Source organism: Hirundo rustica, chromosome 6 (genome assembly GCF_015227805.2).
Source record: "Hirundo rustica isolate bHirRus1 chromosome 6, bHirRus1.pri.v3, whole genome shotgun sequence".
In the NCBI taxonomy this organism is placed as follows: Eukaryota; Metazoa; Chordata; class Aves; order Passeriformes; family Hirundinidae; genus Hirundo; species Hirundo rustica.
This window is the reverse complement of record NC_053455.1, coordinates 25,595,468-25,615,916: the sequence shown is the minus strand read 5'-3', so window position 1 is coordinate 25,615,916 and position 20,449 is coordinate 25,595,468. Positions and strand designations below refer to the sequence as shown.

General features: G+C 39.6%; 1 protein-coding gene across 4 annotated transcripts in view; it reads left to right on the top strand.

Moving 5' to 3' along the window:
* PRORP (protein only RNase P catalytic subunit) overlaps positions 1-20,449 on the top strand; it is a 41,301-nt gene that overhangs the window by 551 nt on the left and 20,301 nt on the right. For all 4 annotated transcript variants that reach the window (XM_040068440.1, XM_058421177.1, XM_040068439.1 and 1 more), the window contains exons 2-5: positions 257-1,649; positions 2,744-2,791; positions 4,155-4,287; positions 15,049-15,156. In XM_040068440.1, coding sequence (XP_039924374.1) covers positions 649-1,649; positions 2,744-2,791; positions 4,155-4,287; positions 15,049-15,156 — 1,290 coding nt within the window. In that variant the 5' untranslated portion in view covers positions 257-648. The remainder of the gene's footprint in view (positions 1-256; positions 1,650-2,743; positions 2,792-4,154; positions 4,288-15,048; positions 15,157-20,449) is intronic.

The following is a 20,449-nucleotide window of genomic DNA, read 5'->3' as shown; positions in this document are numbered from 1 at the left end:
TCTGCCTCTTTGGCAGCGGCGTTACCAAGGTTTTGGGATTGGGAAGAAAAGTTAAACGGAAGTTTTTCACCCTGTGAAAAATGTGAGACGGAAGCAATGGAGGAACGCCGTCCTGGGATTGTGTGAAGGATCAAGATTGGAATTTCTCACCTGAAATCGTTGAACTAGCTTGGGTTTCATGTTTGTTAGCATTCAGATGTAAATATCGTAGGAAACCATGGAGCCGGTCATGATGTTGTGGTGTTTTTATTTTTAGGAAATCTTGGACAAAGGCAGGAAGAAAGACCCTGTGATTTTGGTGTAGCTGCGTCAGCGTTGCCTTTCTGTGTACAACATAGACAGTACACATCATTGCTGTAACCAACAAACAGGAATCATAATATGCAAAACATCTTCCCTAGAAAAAAAGATACCCTCATTTTGGATGATTGTCCTCACAGTCTAAGAGATTGATTTTTATGAAAGAAGAATGTACCATTTTTTGTGTCCGTAAGAGACAAAAAAGACTCGCAGAACAAGCATTTGGAAACAGAAGCTTATATAACTTGACGGCCCTTGGGCTTTTATTAATAAGCATCCGCATGCAAACTATTTTTCATTTTATAACTTCATCAGATACAGTGAGCTAATAGATAATTTGGTCTTGTGATGGCACTCCTTTCTCAAACTAGTCAGCAGGGTTTTCAGGCTTTGCTATGGAAATGTCACATGTTCTGGCCTGTTTTAAGATGTCGACAACTGTTTGCTGCCTCTTTCAGCATCCCTAATAGGAAAAAAATTAACTATTTAAGTTTTATGACATCTTCCAGCACTTCATTACCAGTGGACCCCAAAGAAACTGATGTCTTGCCTACCAAGAAAAGGTCTGAAATTGATTGCAAAGAAGGAAAAGGATGGGACGAGGACACTGAAGAAATACCTGAAGGGAAATTCCACATTTCTTCCTCTGTTGGAGCTGCAAAGAAATGGCCGATGAGTAATATTCTGTTAAGGCATAAGTTTAGAAATGTACAACCTCCAGAAAAACCTTTGCAGGCTGAGGAATGGAACAAACTAAGGGAAGATTTCCAATTTCCTGAAATATTTGAGGAGGTGATGCTGAACAGTATGATCAGGTGCAACAGCCCCATTGATGTGGCCAAGTCCTTGCTGACTGAGCTGGCAAAGCGTAATGGTGACATTGCATACAATGTGTTGGTCAAATACCTGACACTGTGTGTCCAGCAGGGACAGGTTTCAGAAATCCGTGATGTGCATGACATAATGAAAGTCAGGTTTAAGATTTTGGAAGGTGGGGCTTACAACCTTCTAATCAAGGGGTTGAGCAATTCAGATCAATGGAGAATGGCCTTGACTCTTTTGGAAGAAGTAAAAAAGATTATGATTCCCTCACGGACGTGCTATGAATCCTGTATCAAAGCAGCTGGCCGTCACCAAGAAATGAAACTCGCCTTTGAACTGTACAATGAAATGTTGGCTAAAGATGTAGTCCCAACCTTGGATGTCCTGCAGTCGTTTTTTAGCTTCAGCAGGGGTATGAAAGGTGCTGAGTTACAAAAAGAGCTCTTTGGTATCCTCTTATATTTGAGAGAGAACCAAATATACCCTCACAAAACGTTTATGCGGAGCATTAAGCTATGGTTTGAAAGGTAAATAAAGTTTCAATAGCAAGATGCAGTTCATGAGGAGGAGGGATTCAAATTATCCCACAGATCAACTCCGAGACCCCTTGACATCTCGTTTGTATTTTTGCTTCTCCACAAGAGACATGTTGTCATGAAAACATGCCTTTTTTTTTTTTTTTTTTTCCTCCCCTTCCCCCTCACAAATCACTGTGAAAGTTTAAAATTTTTACTGATTTCACCTTTTCTTTTACCTGTTAAATATTACTCCTTGGTACAAAACTTAGGAAATCGTGTTGAGTCATGGCAATTCAAAATAGCTGACTTCATCTCTTTCTGGGGTGCTAGATAAGGAATATTGACAGGTGTATGAGGGCTTTTCCTGTAATTTATTGGAGTGTAGAAGTAGTAAGCTAGTTGAAAGTTAGTTTCTTTCGTTAAAGGAAAGAGGCAGCAAATCCCACTAGGTAAAGTGAAGATTAAGTGTTTTGCCTTTGTTCATCTCCTGGTATTCTATACAATCTTAATAGGAGGCTCTATGTTTTAGTGCAGTATTTAGCTGGTCACATGGTTTGTTGTCATGAATAGAGATTGTCAGACTGCAGATTACAGCTAGTTACAGTGCACATGCACAGGTTCACCTGAGCCCATTCCATATTTGTCATGAGGTTGGATGTGAGCCCACCTGTGATTTTTTACCTGTTGGCTTTGATTTATGTGAGCTACAGAACCATTTTACAAGTTAGTCTTCCTGGATGGGAAACGTGGCAGTGGGAATGCACTACTACTATTGGAATGCCTTATGAATGTGTAGGGCAGTAACTTAAAATTTGTCAGTGCACACTGATTGTTTGTGTAGGTCTTAAAATCTGGGGACAGCATAAACTGCTGAGGTTGATGGTGTTAGTTTTTTGCATGTTGTTAAACGCTAGTTCTTTTTATAATATTTCCAGGTGTTACTAAATTAATATGGATTTTTATATAATTCCTTTGCAGGGAAGATGATTGTTTGGGGTTTTTTTTATTTCTAAATGTTGACCAAAATATAATTATTCTGATGTGTAATTCAGATATTGTTTAATAAGAACCTAATTTTTTATTTATCTTTCCCTCTGTACTAGTATACCAGGAGGAAACTGGAGAGGACACCTGACCAACATTAAAGACAGGTAAATGCACCGTTTTATTTATAACTGAGGTGTTGTCTTGATTAGTCTATAATGAACTCTTCCTTCAAATATATAAAAAAATTGCTTTCATTATATACAAAAGCATTTCAGTCCGTGAGAATATGAACCTTTGTTGTGACATATGATTTCACAAACTCCAGTTTCCAGCTCATTCTTGTGCATTAAACACGACCCAACATGTACATTTGGAAAAGAGTTATGCTTAGCAGAGCCAAGACAGAAAAAATAAGATCTGCCATTTTACTGTGTGGCTTATTTGTGTCCTGTTTAGGATTTAAAGACTTTCTTTTTTGTTTATAATTCTGTTGTTTAACACAATCTATAGCAGAGCAGCTTTGGTGTGTAAAGTGTTATCTTCTTGAAAACTGATACTATATTTGCACACCGCAGTTAATTTCTCCAGATGAAAGGTTTCTCTCTTCCTATCTCATTTTCAGTGGAGACAAAATGGTTCTTTGGTTTCCACAGGTATATTTGGGTGTGTCTTTTTGTTACAGTGCCTTTTTCTTAATATCTGTAAACTGCTATTTTAAAGGTTATTCTATTTGAAACCTTATTTTATGCTTTTGTAGAAATTTGGCAATTATAAATGTGTTAATTATGAGAATGTCTCCAATGGATTATTGGGGTTTTTGGTGATTTATAAAAATACTCTGTGTTGCATACTGTGAAGTAAAAGCACGTGTAGGGCCCACAGTTTTTGAGGCCTTTGAAAGAACAGCATAGCTCACTCTTTTAAGTGTTGTTTGCTGTAAAATAGATTATGATTATTATGTAAGAATATTTGTGGTACTGTACTGTTATGATAATTCATCATATTCTAGACAACCTTTTCCAGCCTTTAAGATTTTTAAAATTCTAAAGTCAATTGTCTTGACTGAGAGCTAAGTCTGTTTTCTGTCTGTCTGTTTACTGTCTGTAAACAGCTAAAGACTTTGAGAGCTAAACTAACTTAGATAATCTCACATTTTATCATGGATATGATAACAAATATATGTGAACAAATGGTGACAAGTGGTTCCATGGTAGTTCTTTTGTTAGAACTGTAAGAACACTTTATTTTGAACTAAACAAGTTTGAGGTAGCCTACTTGGATATGTATTTGAAGAAAATTAAAATGGTTTCAAGAAATTAAAAAGAATATAAGAGCTAGTGACTTTAGTACATTTTGGATGCATCGCAGAAAGAGTACAACTGATTTTCTGATGACTGTACTGTGTTGGGGTTCTTTTAAAGAATTGTGCTCATATACAGACACTTGATAAGTTAGTAATGTTTAAAGAATTTCTAATTTAAAAGCCTTTTTTGTTTTATTTTCTCTATTGTTTCACTGTTAACGCAGTGGACAATGCCCAGTTTGCAACCATCAGCTGGAGGACAGTAACCTCACCGAAGAGGAGTACAGTAATCTCAGCGAGAGAATAATAAGGGACGTGATACATGGAACTGACACTTTTAGAAAGACAAGTCCAAAGGTAGGTCTCGTACACTGTCAGGTTCCTTGGCTAGAAGGGTAATATACAAGTAATGTTTAAGCACTTTGAGAGCAACAGAATTTTTTTTCTTTGCTTTAAACATTGGTAGGTCATTAGATAGGCCATGAAGTAGCCTATGTGTCTTTTTCAGTTCTAAATCTCAACATCTTTCATATTTAATTTGTTCTTATGTTTTCAGCCAGCTGTTAATGATACTGAAATAATTAGAATCTGGAGGGGTTTTACATTAAAGAACTAAAATCTTTTAATCCTCCAAAAGCTAAATTTTAAATACAGAATAAAACTGTGAATAGAATAAAATACGACATCTTGAGCTTGTAAAACTGGTTATAGTTTTGTTCTGTCACCTTTTACAACCCACCAACCTGTCAACTACTCCTCAGTTTTAAAGATAGACTTTCATATTTATAATTGCAGTATACATTAGGAATATCAAGTTTTTCAAAGATCATGGTGAACATATGAGAGGGCACAATTTCAGACACTGCAATGTATTGCAGTTGTATGACTTCAGTAAAGCTTTTGACACTGCCTCACACAGCATTCTCCTGGGGAAGCTGGCAGTCCGTGGCTTGGGCAGGTATGCTCTCCCCGGGTGAAAAACTGCCTGGATGGCCAGGCCCAGAGAGTGGTGGTGAAAGGAGCGACATCCCGTTGGCAGCCGGTCACCAGTGGGGTTCCCTGGGGCTCAGTGTTGGGGCCAGTCCTGTTCGACACCACGGCTGATGATCTGGAGGAGGGGGATCAAATGCACCCTCAGCAAGTTCCCACCAAGTTGGGTGGGAGTGTTTATGAGCTGGAAGGCAGAAAGGCTCTGCGAGTGGTTCTGGGTAGTCTGGAGCAGTGGGTCAAAGCCAACTCTATGAGGTTCAACAAGGTAAAATTTCAGGTCCTGGACTTTGGTCACAATAACCCCAGGCAGTGCTACAGCCTGGGGACAAAGTGTCTGGAAAGCTGCCCAGTGGAAAAGGACTTGGGGGTGCTGCTTGACAGCAGCTGGACATGATCTAGTGCGTGCCCACATGCCCAAGAATGCCAGTGGCATCCTGACCTGTGTCAGAAATAGCATGGCCAGCAGGACCGGGGCAGGGATTGTCCCCCTCTACTCAGCGCTGGTGAGGCCACATCTCTAATCCTGCATCCAGTTCTGGGTTCCTCACCATGAGAAGGGCATTGAGGTGCTGGAGCATGTCCAGAGAAGGACAGTGGAGCTGGTCAAGGGTCTGGAGAGTAAGTCATAGGAGGAGCAACTGAGTGAGCTGGGGTTGTTCAGCCTAGAGACAAGGAGACTCAGGGGAGACCTTACTGGTCTCTAGAAGTACCTGAAAGGAGGCTGCAGCCACGTGGAGATTGGTCTCTTCTCCCAGGCAAATGGCAGCAGGGTAAGAGGACATAACATCAAGCTGTGCAAGGGGAGGTTGCAGTTAGACATGGGGATGAATTTCTTAAGTGAAGGGGTGGTAAAACAAGTAATGGGTTGCCCAGGGAGATGGTGGAGTCACTGTCCCTGGAGATGTTCAAGAAATGAATGGATGGGGCACTGAGTGCTGTGGCCTAGGTGCCAAGGTGGTGAACAGTCACAGGTTGGGCTCGATTTTGGAGGTTTTTTCCAACTTTAATGATTCTATGATTCTGTTTCTGACATATTCTTTGTGGAGATAACAGGTTTGGTGGTAGCAGATACAGAACAAAGCTAAGGCCCACTAGGTGGAGCCCACACCACATCTCGGGACCGGTTTGCTTTATCTTTGAGCATTGATTGGGGGTTTGCTGCAGCTGGCACCTCAGTTCTTCACTAGCTTTGAAAATCTGGAAGAATACACCAGGTTTATTCTTCAGGCTTTCTGCAGGCACAGACATTAAACGTGTTTATCAGTTACAAAAACGTGAAACAGTCTTGGGGTGTTTGTAATACATTCAGCCTATTGTGCAGATATCTAATTTCCACACAGATTTTATTTTCAGGTCAGGACTTTTGATCTGATCTAGCTGTGAATTGTACAGGAGAATAAAATTCTCCTTAAAATTGTAGCAGTACTGGTGTTCTGTAATATCGTAAAATAAACAAAAGGCTGTGTTTTATTGAGCACTGTATGTCTTGGAAATTTCAAATGTGTCAAGTAGACAGGGCAAGATTGGCAGTAGCAGCTGCAGGTGGAGAGATTCAGGAAGGGAGCTTTGGGTAACTGGACCTTCACACGCAATCTGAAGAGTAGTGGACATTATGTTTCCCTTGTGAGAACCTGATTGATGAAATGAATACAATCTAATGAAACAAAGACTCAATACACTATATTAAATTCTGATGTTGGTAGATTCTGTTAGTCTGTGTGATAGCTGAAATTCTGTTGTCTATCACTCCGGGGCCACCTACTTGTTGGTTTCAAGTTGATCTCATTCCAGTTCTGTATCAACAGGCAGTCCCTGAATGGAGATGAACTTGGTGTGTTTACTGTAGCTTGTATGGCTTAGAGACTGCTTCCTCAGTGAATTTTGACCTTGGACGTGGGGGTAGTGGCAAAACTGTTTCATGATTTATCAGATGTTTCCAGAAATAAATTTGGGACTTTTTAGTTGCCTTTGTGCTATGAAAGCAGACACGTGGTGCTGAAAATATGCTGCCCATTTTAGGTATGCCAGACTGTGTGACTTCTGCAGCCAGGGGCTTCCAGAGGGGAACTAGGTGATGAGGCTGAAATAAGGATGTAAGCAAATACATCTGAGAAGGTGGAGGGGATTTAATTTTCCAGTCAGTCCCTTTTTTTGTAGTGGCTGTAATTCAAATAGAAAACTTCAGCTTTGTATTCCTTCTTTTCTCCTAACTAGTTTTCTTTAGTGCATCTGTATTTCCTGCAATGAAATGATTAATCAGGGAAACAGTTTGAGTTGTTTCAAGCCCTAAATATTTTTTCCAACAATATTTCAAATTGAATAACTAAATGCATTTGGAATCTTTTTTTCTTCCACAAGAATAGTTTTTTGTCTTACTTTTGCAACAGCATCATTGCTTTATTTCTGTCACTTAAGAATAAACGTGATCAGAGCAGAAAATGGGGAGCAAAGACTTGGTATGTTGAGGATCCCCCAAAAGTAGTTTGTTATGTGGTGATTAAAAAAAAATCTTTTTTGTAGTTAGTTTTAGGAAAGAAAATCAAACATAGGTTTGTTCATCAGAATGGTAGTGAACACTATTTACAAATATGTTGAAAAGATGGCTTGCATGAACTGTAAAGCTGATTATCTGTGATAAGGAAATGCTACACATTAAAAATAGGCATAAATTCATATCCTTATGCATGGCTTCCAGAAGAGCTCTTGGGATGTCATATGGTGATCTAATACAGCAGGCTGTAAGCTTGCAGGCTACCATAGAAAGGAAACAGTTATAATAAGGCTGTCACCTTTCGTACCAAATTTCTACGTGATATTTTCTGTCAGATGCTTGTTTACTCTGGCTGCATTTAATTGCGAGCTATGCCATTGAGCCTGAGAGGTTATAATTGGTATGCTGAGAGGCAGAATCAACTTTTGCTGTGATGACTTTCATGTCGCAGCTGCTCCTGGGTGTTTACGCAAATGCTGTAATTTCATTCCCTTTGTGGCTCCTACATACCTCTAATAAGCCTGAAAGGGCTGTTTTGCAGTGGGAAGGAAGCTCATGGGAGAAGTGTGTGTGCTGTCAAGAAGGCAGGAAGAGATGGGTTTGTGATCATGTGAATTCCCACACTAGATCTGGGCTAAGCAGGGATTTTACATTTTCTTCTAGGACATAAGGGGACAACAAAGAGGAAGTAGCCCATTCATCTGAGTGTTCTTGTGCAAGTGAACAAGGCAGTGCTATTTCCAAGGAACCTTGAACATAAAGTTCTAACTCTTAACTTTTAGATTGATACTTTTTTTTTCCTGTAAAACTTTGGTTCTCCTTCAGCTCCATAATTTGCCCCAAAGGGCTAAGTGACCCAAAGCGGGCTTTGGGTACATGACAGTCCTGGTCTGAAAGTGGCACAGTATGTGCCACAGCCCAGGATAAGTGTGCCATTTACCTTCCCATGGATGTCAGCTGAGTCCTGGGCCGGCAGTGCCTGCTGTGGGCAGGGCTGTGAACGGGCAGCACTGCCCAATGCACATGGCAGCGAATGCCTGCGTGCACCTTCCTGTTCCTGACGGTGCCTCTGAAGGCTGTGGCCACAGGAGTTCCTGACTCGGGGATTGTTTGTAAACTCTGAGGCCTGTGTAACAGAGGCCAAACGAATTGTGTGCAATCCAGAGTACATAGAGATACCATACACAATACTGAGAAAAGCTGTCCTGTTTAGAAGGGTTTGAAGGGGATTTCCAGGCTTTGAAACTGTAGGGGAAAAATTCAAACCCTTCGGGCATAGCAACAAATAGATTTAAGACTGCTCCACCGCAACGCAAAAAAAAAACTGGCTGGATTTCAATTGGACGGCTGAATTTTATGTCTCAGACTTAGTGTTCATTCCTGTGTTTTTCTTCTGATACCAAGAAACACTGCTGAAAACAAAGCAACCCCCGTAACATTGTATTTTATGAAATTGTTAAAAATGGAATGTTTTCACTTTTCTAAAATACACCCTGTTTGATAATAGGGGTATTTACATTATAGTTAAGTGCAATATAATATTCTGTTAATCAGAATTTTTTCTTTCCTTGCACCTGAGATATTGTCATTTAACAAGAGAGGAAGCACTGCTTTTTCTGCTGTACAAAGCTTAAAGTACTGTGACTTCTGGAAAAAATATACATTGAATATTGCAGTTTTGCATTTTTAAATTTAACTAGTGTCTCTCCACCATTCCTGAAGTGAGGAAAAGTTGTTTAGAGGAAATTGTTTAGAGAAAGTGACAAACAGCCTTTTCGGCAGTGATTTGAATACATTTTAGTGTGGGGTTTTTTAATTCTTATTTTTGAACTCTGTGCACTGGCAGGAATATAATAACCTTTCTTTTATATGTAAGTCCTTTGTGAAATTTGCTCATGTATCCCCTTTGTATGTTAGATTACTTCGGGTTTTTTTTAGATAGCAGACCTTTTGGATGGTTCAAGAATTTGACCAATGCCATGGTTTTTATTTCTAGTTGCCAACATATTTCTTGTTTAGACTTGAGAAGAAAAATGTTCAAGAGATATAATTTTTCTGTGATCTTAAACTTGTCATACACTTAGAACTGTTATAGACGTTAAAATTATCTCAAAATACTCATGTGGATTACTCTCATTGCTCTTAGCAAAGGACATGCTTATTTAAGCTATATTTTCTTTGTTTTGAAATGTTTGTTTCTGTTATCATGTTTAGCATAGTATCTGTAAATACTAATAATGAATTCTTTCCCTTATTTTTGTTATGGTTTTGAAGCTTGTAATCTATGTACACTGGTATGGGAAGAAAACTGTATATTTGTGTTCTATAAATCTATAAATGTAGAAAAAGTACTATTTTCATATTTATTACTGCTGCTTTTTCAAATACTTCTCACTGTGTAAACCAAACTTTTGAAGTCTGAAGATACACTTATTTAAAAAAAAGCCTTTAAATTTATTATTTACAGTAGCAAAACTAGTCCTTTTTTTTTCTTGCTTGCTTTTTCTAACAATAATCCCTATAGTTCTATTTTTTTTACAACCAACCTGTCTTGCTTTGCTGTAATATTCCATGCTGAGAGTTACATTTCATAAAATATTTCATAATTTAGTCAGTTAGCTTAGTCAGGGCTACGTGTGGGAAAAGGTGATCCCAGTAGTCTCACCTGCTACCAATCTCATTCCATTCCCTGGCTGCATTTTCATGCCAGGACAGTCCTCTGTGTTGTAACCTCAGCAGGGGGACTGGTGCAGACTGAGAACTGTTGTGTGGGCTGAGTTCATCCCCTTGAGTCTTTCTCCGTGGGCTAACAATATGTGTGCATAGGTAGGTGAGGGAACAAAGCCAGGGATGAATGGCTGAGGAAAGGGAGAAGGTGGAAACACCCCTTTCTGGGGCAGCACCGGTACATACCAGTATAAGATGGCAGTGAAATAGTGCATGAGCCATCCAGCTGGTGTGGAATACAAAAGAATGCAACTCTTTGTGCGTTTGCCAAGATATGAATGGACTTGAGCAACCCACACCCTAGTGATTAAACAATAAATTATTTTAAAACTCTTAAATTCTTTACATCAATATAAATTCCATCATGGATTTAGTTATAGCTGGCTTTTTCTTTCAATTGATTTAGGCAGTGTGTATCCATTTGTGAACAAAAGATCTTTTCATAGAAGTTGTAGTGAATCATTTTTAAAGGTTGCATAGTTGGCATTCCCCTGTTTTCCCAGTAAGGCAATGAATGAAATCAGGTGGGTTTTTTAAAATTCCCTTTTTCTTTTGTTCATGGTGTGAAACAGGATATCACTAGAAACCCTCTGAGCGCTGTGCTGTGCATGTGGGGGGAAGTCCTGCTGTGAGGTAACAGCCCTGCTGTATTGCAGTACTTCTCTGCAGAACCTGAGCCTTAAGGAGAGTCATGTCAATAAACAGTACAAAATGTGTTTTTAGTTTAGTTCCTTCAGTGTGAGTCATGTTTTCGAGTCCATAAGGAAAATGGACTTTTCCATAAAAACTTTGTGAGATGAAATCTGGTCAGAACAAGTTAGAAATCAGTGCAAGGTTTGCTGTATTTGTTTTGGTGCTTTTACCAGGAGGGAGTGGCGGGGAGGGGTGGAGAGAGAGAGATGTGTTTTGGTACTTGTTGGCTAATTGAAGGAATTCATCAGAACTGCCCCTTGTCTTGTTGAGCAGGATGTTTTAATGTAAATGCACCTGTGGCATATGCCGCCTGTGGGGGGTGTGTGTAGATCACATGTTGCATCCATTTGGAGGGGTAAGCCTTTGTGAATAAGCCTTTGGAAGGGTAAGCTTTTCTCTAAACCAACCTGACTCTTGGAGAATGGTCCTGTGGAATGGTCCTGTGCAGGGCTAAGAGTTGGACTCAGTGATCCTTGTGGGTCCCTTCCAACTCAGCATATTCTATGGTTCTGTAACCATGTCATCCTTGTACTGCATTGATGGCCATCATGTCTGGGTTCTCTTCATTAGTTGTACCCAACTGCAGCTGTGCTCTACTTCATTTACTGCTTAGAAAGAAAGCCTTTAATTTCTTCTAACAGTTAGCTAATGGGGGAGATATCTTTAGGGAGCTCTGGATGAATCATCTGTTTACTACTGTGGCTGAAGCAAGATTGGCATAAAATCCAGAGAAATCCCAATCCTTAAAAGATCAGCATTCTTTGAACTGTCTAGTTTCTCTCTTTGTAGTGGATTGGCCTTGGTTGGACACCAGATACCCACTAAGCTGTTCTATCACTCCTCAACAGGACAAGGCCAGTAGGGCTATAAAATGAGATGGAAAAACACTTGTGAATCAGGTTAGAGACAGTTTATTAAAGCAAAAGCAAAGGCTGCATGCAGAAGCAAAGAAAAATAAAATATTCTCTACTTCCCATTGGCAGGTGATGTCCAGCCATTCCCTGAGAAGTAGAGCATCAGTATGCATAGCAGTTACTCCAGAAAACAAAGGTCATAATAATAAGCCCCCTCCCCTCGCCCCATTCTTTCTCTTGGATGTTGTTCTGAGGAGGTGTCACATGGATGGGATATCCCTTTGGTCAGGTTGTCTTTGTTATGCCCCCTCCCAAGATTTTGCCCACCACCAGCCTGCTGAGGAGGGGGAATGTCGGAGACACAGCCTTAATGTTGTGGGAGCACTGCTCAGCGCTAGCCAGAACGCTGGTGTGTTATTGACACCTTTCTAGCTACCAGGTCATCACACAGCACTGTGAGGGCTGCTGTGGGGAACATTGACTCCAGCTCAGCCAGTGACTCCTACAGGGAAGGATTTGGGGTGTTTTTATTGTGTCTGGATGGGGTAGCCTGCTGCTTATCTCTAGGCTTTGCCCTTTTCCTTCCCTGTGTCCAGAGAGGGTGAGAAATATAGCAACTCAAAAACTGTCTCTCAGGGGAGGAGACCTTCTCTGTCATTCTTAATTTATTTTTTTTTCTGGAAAAGGAAAGAACACACTCTCATGTGTTGCTGGGGAAATACGGGTGGTGAGGAGAAAATGAGCCGACCCTTGGGATTTTTAGTCTGTCTGAGGCTTTTTGTTGGAGTCTTCTGTATTTGGTGACATGAATTAAAGTTGGCCATTTGTCTCCTGCACTTTGCTATTAACTCCTCATTTCCCTGCCTGAATAAGTCTCCTTGCCACCAGCAAACTTTCTCTCCCTGTTTTGCAGTTTACTCATAGAGATGCAAAACAATTGAGCTGATCTGGGAGGTTGGCAGGGAATGCTGTCTGTCAGGCATCTGTTGAGCTTGTTAGGAGACATGGGCAGGAGGAGATGGTGCAGAAACGTGCAGTGGCCAAAGGAATGACAACTGAAAAAGCTGCAGCATATCCCCAGCTCCAGGAGTAAATCCCAGAGAGCCAGGAGATGGCTTTCTGAGGAGTGCTGAGCCTATCCTGGTGCCTGTCAGCAGGACCCTTCTGGCAGCCCCGCACCATCTGCCCTTCTGGGAGAGGAGAGGGATCCAAGCAAAGAGTGGGCAGGGGAGAGTGCAGAACTACTGAGCCCCTCTGCTGCTTCCCCAACTCATGCTGTCGTATTGCCTGAACAAAACAATCTACTCTGCCCATCAGGGAAAAAACCCACCTTTTCAGGAGCTGCCTTATAACCACTGTTGATTGAAATAAAATACCACTTGAAAAATTCTCTGCAAAGTGCTTGTTTTGTATTGAACTGAGCCCATAAAGTCATGATTACTTTTACAGTTTGCTTCTTTAAAAAGTCTTGACTGTGACTGTAACTTCAAATAATATTGCCATTTGTTAGCATTGAGAAAATAAAGCTGTATTGGAGTGTTTACCACGTTTCACCTGCTTCCATTTTTTGTCTTCTCTGTTTTCACTCATCTTTGTCTCAGAGCTTTTCTATCTTACCTTCATTTGGGCTCCCTTTCGTCTCCCCCATATTTCCGACAGCCATCCAGTATTGCAGTGATGGCTCGCCAGATTCTGAACTGTGGTGAGGGACGTCCATGAATGGTGTAAGCCCTGAAGTCAGGAATCCATATTGTTTGGTTTTGCACTCGTTTCCACCTGCTATCCCTGCTGCTGCCTTTCCTACTGACCTCCTTCTGTCTTGGTGTCCCTATCAGATGGCAAAGAGAATTTTCATTCATCTATGGAAAATACATTGATATTAGGGCAGGGGGATGGGGAAAATACTTCACAGGTATCAACAATTTATTTTTATTTTAAATTATAATCTCCTTGTCCAGCTTTTTATACTTTCTCAATAGGAACATTTATTAAGCAGTGGAGAAAGGAAAGATCACATAGAAGGTGATTGATTCCTAGGGTGCTAGGCTGAGCCCTGTATTGTCTGTATTTTACCACTGTGCTTTTGACTGGTATACCTCTGTTCAACTGGAAATTTTTCCTGAAATTTTAACACCTGAGTGAACCATCTTAACTTGCTTGGTTTGTACTCTTAGTACAAGTAACCCTTTTCCTAGTATAATTTTTCACAAGCATTCCGACGAAATTTGAAGCGATCATTTGTTACTTCCTGACAGCATTGTATTTTCTGGAAAAATTAATTCTTTCTTTCATTTATTTCTCCAAGGAAGAATTGTCTATACTATATATGTTTTTGGGTGCTGAGGCAGTGGTTTTTATTTAGATGTATGTTGCCATATTGCTACATGGAAGAAGGCAAGATAGAAGAATACTTCTTGAATCCTTTGCAGAAGGCATGAAATATTAATTGTTTTGAGTTCCTGTGAAAGTTAATTTATAGCCTGGACTGTGAAAGCTCTGTCAGTGATAAATAAATCTTACTTGTTACTAGAAAGGTAATTTATGCAACTAGGTCACTGCCCAGCAGGATAATGCAGAGTTCTTGTTCTTACTGAAACCAGTCAGAAACAAAAAGTAGAAATCTTATGCAAGTGTCTGCAAAAAAGCCTACTAAATCTTTCCTCAAAAATAAAGGTAGAAATTCCTGAAGATTTAGCCTTGTAGTCTGTTCTTCTCTTATGGACTCTCAAACCTAAACCTCAAAGGTTTCCTTATGAGGGAAAAACTGGATGTTTTGCTCAATCAGTGCATTACATTTCTGACCTAGTAAGAAAGTTCATGGTATTAGCCTTAAAACCACGTGTTTCTCACAAATGGAGTACTATCTTTCTAAATGGATGTTTATTTAAATACTGACTGGCATTCAGAGATTTCATAATTCTTCTAGAGAACCTAAGTATGATCATTTGGATCTGTTAAGAGCTAGTAGTAGTGAAGATGTCCTCCTAGATCGTGTACTTGTTTTGTTCAGCCGCTGCTGTATCACAATGACTATAGCATGTGTCTTTATAGAAGTATACAGTTCAGATTGTAATTTTGAAAATCTGGATAACTGTGAAGTTTAGGCTTTCAGTTGTAATGTAATTTGTGATTGTAATGGTTTTATTGGACATATCCAGTGTAAGACTTATGGTTTAAAAGATGGAGTGGGTTTTTTTGGTGTGGTTGTTTTAGGAAACAGGCAAGTAATGATATGAAGTGTAGCCAGTAAAGGAGAAGTGAGACATTTGGCTTTGTTTCCTTTTTTAATAAAAGTTGAATGGAATTTCTTTCTATTAAACTCAATGTATTATTCCCCTGTGTTTATTTATTTATTTATTTCAGGAATTTGAGGCCTTTCAAACATTTGTGGAAAATCGACTTCCGTTTGATATTGTTATTGATGGACTCAATGTTTCCCACGTAAAATCCAGAAAGAAGCAGTGTGAAAATGTAAGTGCTGGTTAAATATTCATTAAGTGTTTTGTGTATACTGATTGTAAAACAGTGAGTGCCTCATTATTAGTTATCCTCTAGAGAAAATGAGCAAATACTTTGTAGCACATTACAGTGAAGTGGAAAGTTATCTCAGTTTCACAAATTAAAAATTATTAGTGGGAAGATGGTTCTTACATATTTGACTGTATTGCTGTAAAATGTCATACATTTCCTCAGGTAGCCAGTGTTCATAGTTACAGCTAAGGCATCAATAGTAACATCATTACTCAAACACTCAAAACTTATACTGATTGTATAAGTTTTCATAATTTTAATAAGGATTTGGGGGAACAGGGTAAATCTGCTGTGTAAAAAATTTAGTCTAATATAGTTATGCTGGTAAAAGTTGCCATTAAAGTAACCCCTTACTTAGTTCAAACCACATCCTGTACACATTTAAACATTATTTCCCTTCCTATTGCTTTAAGATTCAAGTCCTGTTTGACAAGGGCAGCTCAAACTGGCTTCAGTTCTTTCCACTTCATTTGTAGAAAAAAAATCCTGCTCCTTTGTCAATACCTATGTTTGAGAATTCTTGATACTCCCATGCAGCATTTCACTAAGAATTGGCTAAAGGTTATTTGGGTATTTTTGTTTATCAAATCTACTTTAAATTAAGAGTTGCTGCTTACACATATTCCAAAGCCAGAATATAAATTTTTACACTCTCAAAATGAAAATGAACTTATAAATGAGTTTGATAATCAAAGAAGAAAATAACTTTTAGTAATTACGAGAAAGACATTTTTGTTCTAAAAATTACTTTAAAGCTATTGTTAGGAAGTAGTGTATATTCTCATATATGTAGATAAAAGTGAGCTAGGGAAGTTAGATAAACTCGCTGAAAGATGTTTCAGAGTGGCAGTAGAGTTTCAGGAGGTACTGTCTCACAAAGAGGGTACTTACTACAAAAGTAAAAAAAAAAGTTCAGAAGTTGTTTGGGTGGGATCAGGGAGGAAGTTTTGATTACCTGAGAGAATTCCAGGTAGAACATAGTGGCAGTGTTTTGACATCTAGAAAGACAGATCTGAGCTGCCAAAGATGAGGAAGAGAAATGAGTGTCCTTCCTCAGTGCATGTCTTCCCCACTGTAGGAACTCTAAACAGGATTCTGAATGGTTTGTGGAAACTGGAGGCAATTGTGCAGAGAGCCAGCCTGGTTTTGACAGATAATTACTCCTGATCTCTGATCAGAAATCTTACTAGGAGGTATTAGCGTGCTGAATAGCATAAATTGGCTTTGAGTTTCTCCTTAGCTTGGGCTGTAATGGAGGGACTTCGGGATTCATGATGCCAAAGAGCTCCAGAAGGACTCTGTGGAGGCATCAACTTTCATTTAGGTTGTTCCATATAGGTACAGTTCAAATTTCTCTTGAATCCCAGCCGTTTACTGATTAGGAGGATTTTGGTAAGACCTGCCTTTCCTTCATATACAACAGAACAGTAACTTGGGCTCACTCCAGCTTATCTCCAGAAGAAGGTTCTCTTAGCAAAAGTTATGAGTCCTATGAGTTATGTTGCTGTTGAGATGAGATACCCATTATTTCTGCTGTAGACCTGTAGATACTCACTGGCTGAACAGTCCCTGTTTTGGCATGGGAAATGTGTATTTGCACTCTAAACAACAAAACAGCTCCTTCACTTCCCAAAAGAAATAATCTTCTTGACACATGGACTACCAAAGACTTTTCCCTGCATTCATCCTCTCAATTAACTGAGATACTTTTAATTTTTTTTAATGCTAGATGTCATTATACAAAATTACAGTATTAACTATTGAGTTTATAGTTTCTTCCAGGTGGAAACAGAGTTTAAATGCAAGATCATGCTGGATGCTAGCAGATCCTGTTTTATTTCTTCATTACTTTGAACTTCTGTGTTGTAGCATGTCAAAAAAGGACTGTGTCTTTGTTCTTATTTTGGATACTTCTAACAAGAAGCATGTATTCTTGTTTTCTGACTCTTTTTTTCAAGAATGCTAAAAACAGAAAGAAATCCACAATGCAGAGCAATCCTTTCTTCTGTCTCCAAACTTTTTTCAGTTGAAGGAAGGGAAGGCCACAGTAATCTGTTCATGTGTTGTTTTTCTGGTTACGGGTGTTGCTGCCAATAGTCCCCCATGTGTGAATGCTGACCTCCCTGCATGCTGTAGTCTGTCCTTTGAGGGCTGATGCTGCCAAAAAACATCCCCTTCTGGAGGCTTCTATCCTCACATCACACCTGTGACAGCCACATGGAAAATAGGGAGTGGCACGTATGGGGCATTTACAGCCTGCGTATTGTGTTCTTTAGTCGACATGGGGAAACACAGTGCTGAGCTGAGAAGATGCAGAGGAGAAATAATGTGAGACAAGTGGGAGGCAGAGTGCAAAGGATGGAAAAAGCCAAGAGTGAAGGCTACTGAGGTCGAGCTGGCTGACTAGGGTAGCATGACAGTTCCATTTTGAAGAAGAGAGGTGTGCTTGACTTCCTGACTTGGGAGGTAGTAAATAAGCAGCATTTCTGAGGACCTATGTTAAAGCTGTCCAGCCACTCAAAAGCTAAATTACGTGTCAAAAAGCTGAATTCTTTTGAGTCTCCATGTATGAATCAGTCTGTGTTCTTTTCAAGGGTTCATTACTGCAGCTGTTAGACCCAGTCAGGATATTGTTTTATAAACTTTTCTGTTAGAGTATGTAGTTAGTATGCCGTGTGTTTGAAAGAGAAAATGGGATTGTTGCTGTGTTCCTAACACACTCTTAAATGTTACTATTTGCAAATTATTAGTTTCTTTGGAACCTGTCCCTTGTGTGATTTAGAGAGAATGGCAAAATAAAGGGTGTTGTTAAACACAGGAGACAGCCTAAGATTTATGTGACAAAACCACGGTAATTTAAATGCATTCTGGTATTAATTTAAATTTAACAAAAAGTACTGTTTAACTTCATGATTTAGCTTCCAGAACTGCATCTTCTGCTGAAGACCAAGACTCTAGGTACCTCTTAGTCATATGATTAAAATAAGAAAACATTGATAAAATATTTCTCTGTGTTTCAAATAGCCTAACATTTGTAATTCCGTTTAGCATGCCTTAGGCATCTTGGGGAGGGGCTGGGTTGTGTTGCAAGGCACAGACAGCTACGTTGAGGAATTAGAGGAGACAGAAAACAAGCAGAAGTTGAAGCAAAAATTTTTGCTCATTTAATTCCCAAAGTGTTATGACATTGTAGAAAGCTAGATATGCAACTTCACAGGCAACTTCAGTCCTCATAGCCAGCATTTAGCAAATCATCATGAGTATTATTGACTTGACAGATTTACTGGAACATCCTGTGGCATTTTCTCTGGTTTATGACACTCTTGGTTTGTAAATGTAATCTCCAATCGTCCTTTTTTCCAGGTGGGTTTTATTCTGGGTCTGTTTCCTGGTAGTAATTATGATGCAGCTTCATCAATTACTCAATTCCTTGGGAAAAAAAAAAAAGGGAGGCAGCATGAAGATGGGAACAAAGATTTTTTGAGGGCTAGGGAATGGTGAGACCATTTGATTTGAAGGCACTGCACGCATAGTGACTGTAAAACTGCAACACTGGACAGCACCTCCTTTCAACCCTTTGCTTCCTTACTGTAACATTTTAAATTAGACATTAAAGTTGACTCCTTATTAAAAGATATTATAGAACAGAAATTATTTTGGCTATGTAATTCAGAAAATAGAAAAAAAATCCCAAACCTCCCTAAAGTCTAAAATCATTCAGCCTTGTCATCTTCTGCTGTGTAAGACTGTACATGATGTGTTTTGCCTGACTGAGTCAGTCGCTGTACTGCAAACATGTGGTTTGTAAACAGAGATATCTTTGCAGTTTAACCAAGCAAAGCTGATCAGGCTGTATCATGACGTGTAGTTAATCCTTTCCTCCAGATGTATCTAGTTACATAAATCCTTACCCAACACAATCACATTTGGTACTCTCTGTAGTGCTCTCACCTTTCACCTTGTAAGGGTCAAGAGAGGGAATTTCCACACACTAATTGTTCATTTCTCCTACCAAACAAACTGTTCCATAGTTCTTGAATTGATGTTTTCCTGTTTATGACAATTTTCTGCAGAAGTATTCCTTGGAAATGAGAGGGACTCTCAATGCAAGCAGGATATCTAGGCTGTAGAGACCGCTTAGGGTTGTGGAAGAGGAGTGAAGACACTTCACTCTGCTTCAGCTGCCCCTGAACTGTGGAGGGCCAGGGTGGGAGGTGAGAGAAGCTTGAGAGACCATGATCTGCAAGAACAGTTTGGAGAGTATTTTGCTATTTTTAATTTTCAATGAGTTTGGTATGTTGTAAATGAAGTATGCAGCCAAGTCATTTTTTTTTTTTTTGGTAGCTGTACCCATCTGGTGTTAAAGTAACTGAATATATATTTCAGATGTGCATTGGATCAAAGCTAACTCACAATTCCCTTCTTCAAACAGTTTGGCAGTTGGGGTCAACTCTGCGCTAACTTCACCCTCTCTAATCTCTGTATTAAAGTCAGACATCTAAACGATTGGTAGGATGGTTCCAGATTGAGTTACTCAAGGCTGACTATGCACAAAGGAATAGTTTTTGCTCTTGGCAGATAATTCAAAGTGGTTCCTCCTAAACTTAATCAGCACTTCTATAAATGGACTACATGAGTTTGTGTAATTCCCATATAAATTGCAGTAGGCCTGTATAATAGCTGAGGAAGCCACATCCTTGACGTTCCACTCCTTTCCCATCCCAATCTGCTGGCAGCAGCCAGCATACCCACGTCTCCGGCCTGTAGCAGCAGGAAAGCCGGCAGACCTGCCCTCCTGCACTTCTTACAGGCTGTCACAAAAAGCCACGTTGTGACTGCTGTAATTGGGCGTGCTCTGTGGCAGGTGCAGGGGACACTTCATGTTTTGCATGTTTCTTGTCTCTTCCAGGGAAAGAGCAGCAGGCTTGTTGAGTGGAGATTGCTCTCTGAATTGGGGAAGGGACAAAGTGAATTTTGCAGTAATAATAGTTGTGCGTAAACGTATGATTGCATTTTCTTTTTCTTAGATGTTAAAGATCTAAAATTATATTTAGCAGGAGGATTCAAGGTTTAAAAGGAACTTTATAATTTTAGTTATTCTAGTGGTTCTGTAGTAGTTATTCCTGGACTCCTGGCTACATTAGCAATAAAGAGTGGGTAGAGAGAGGTTGCAGTCTTAAAAGGAAAGCTGATAGTGAGAAAAAAGTTTCATCAAGATAAGGAGAAAGACAAG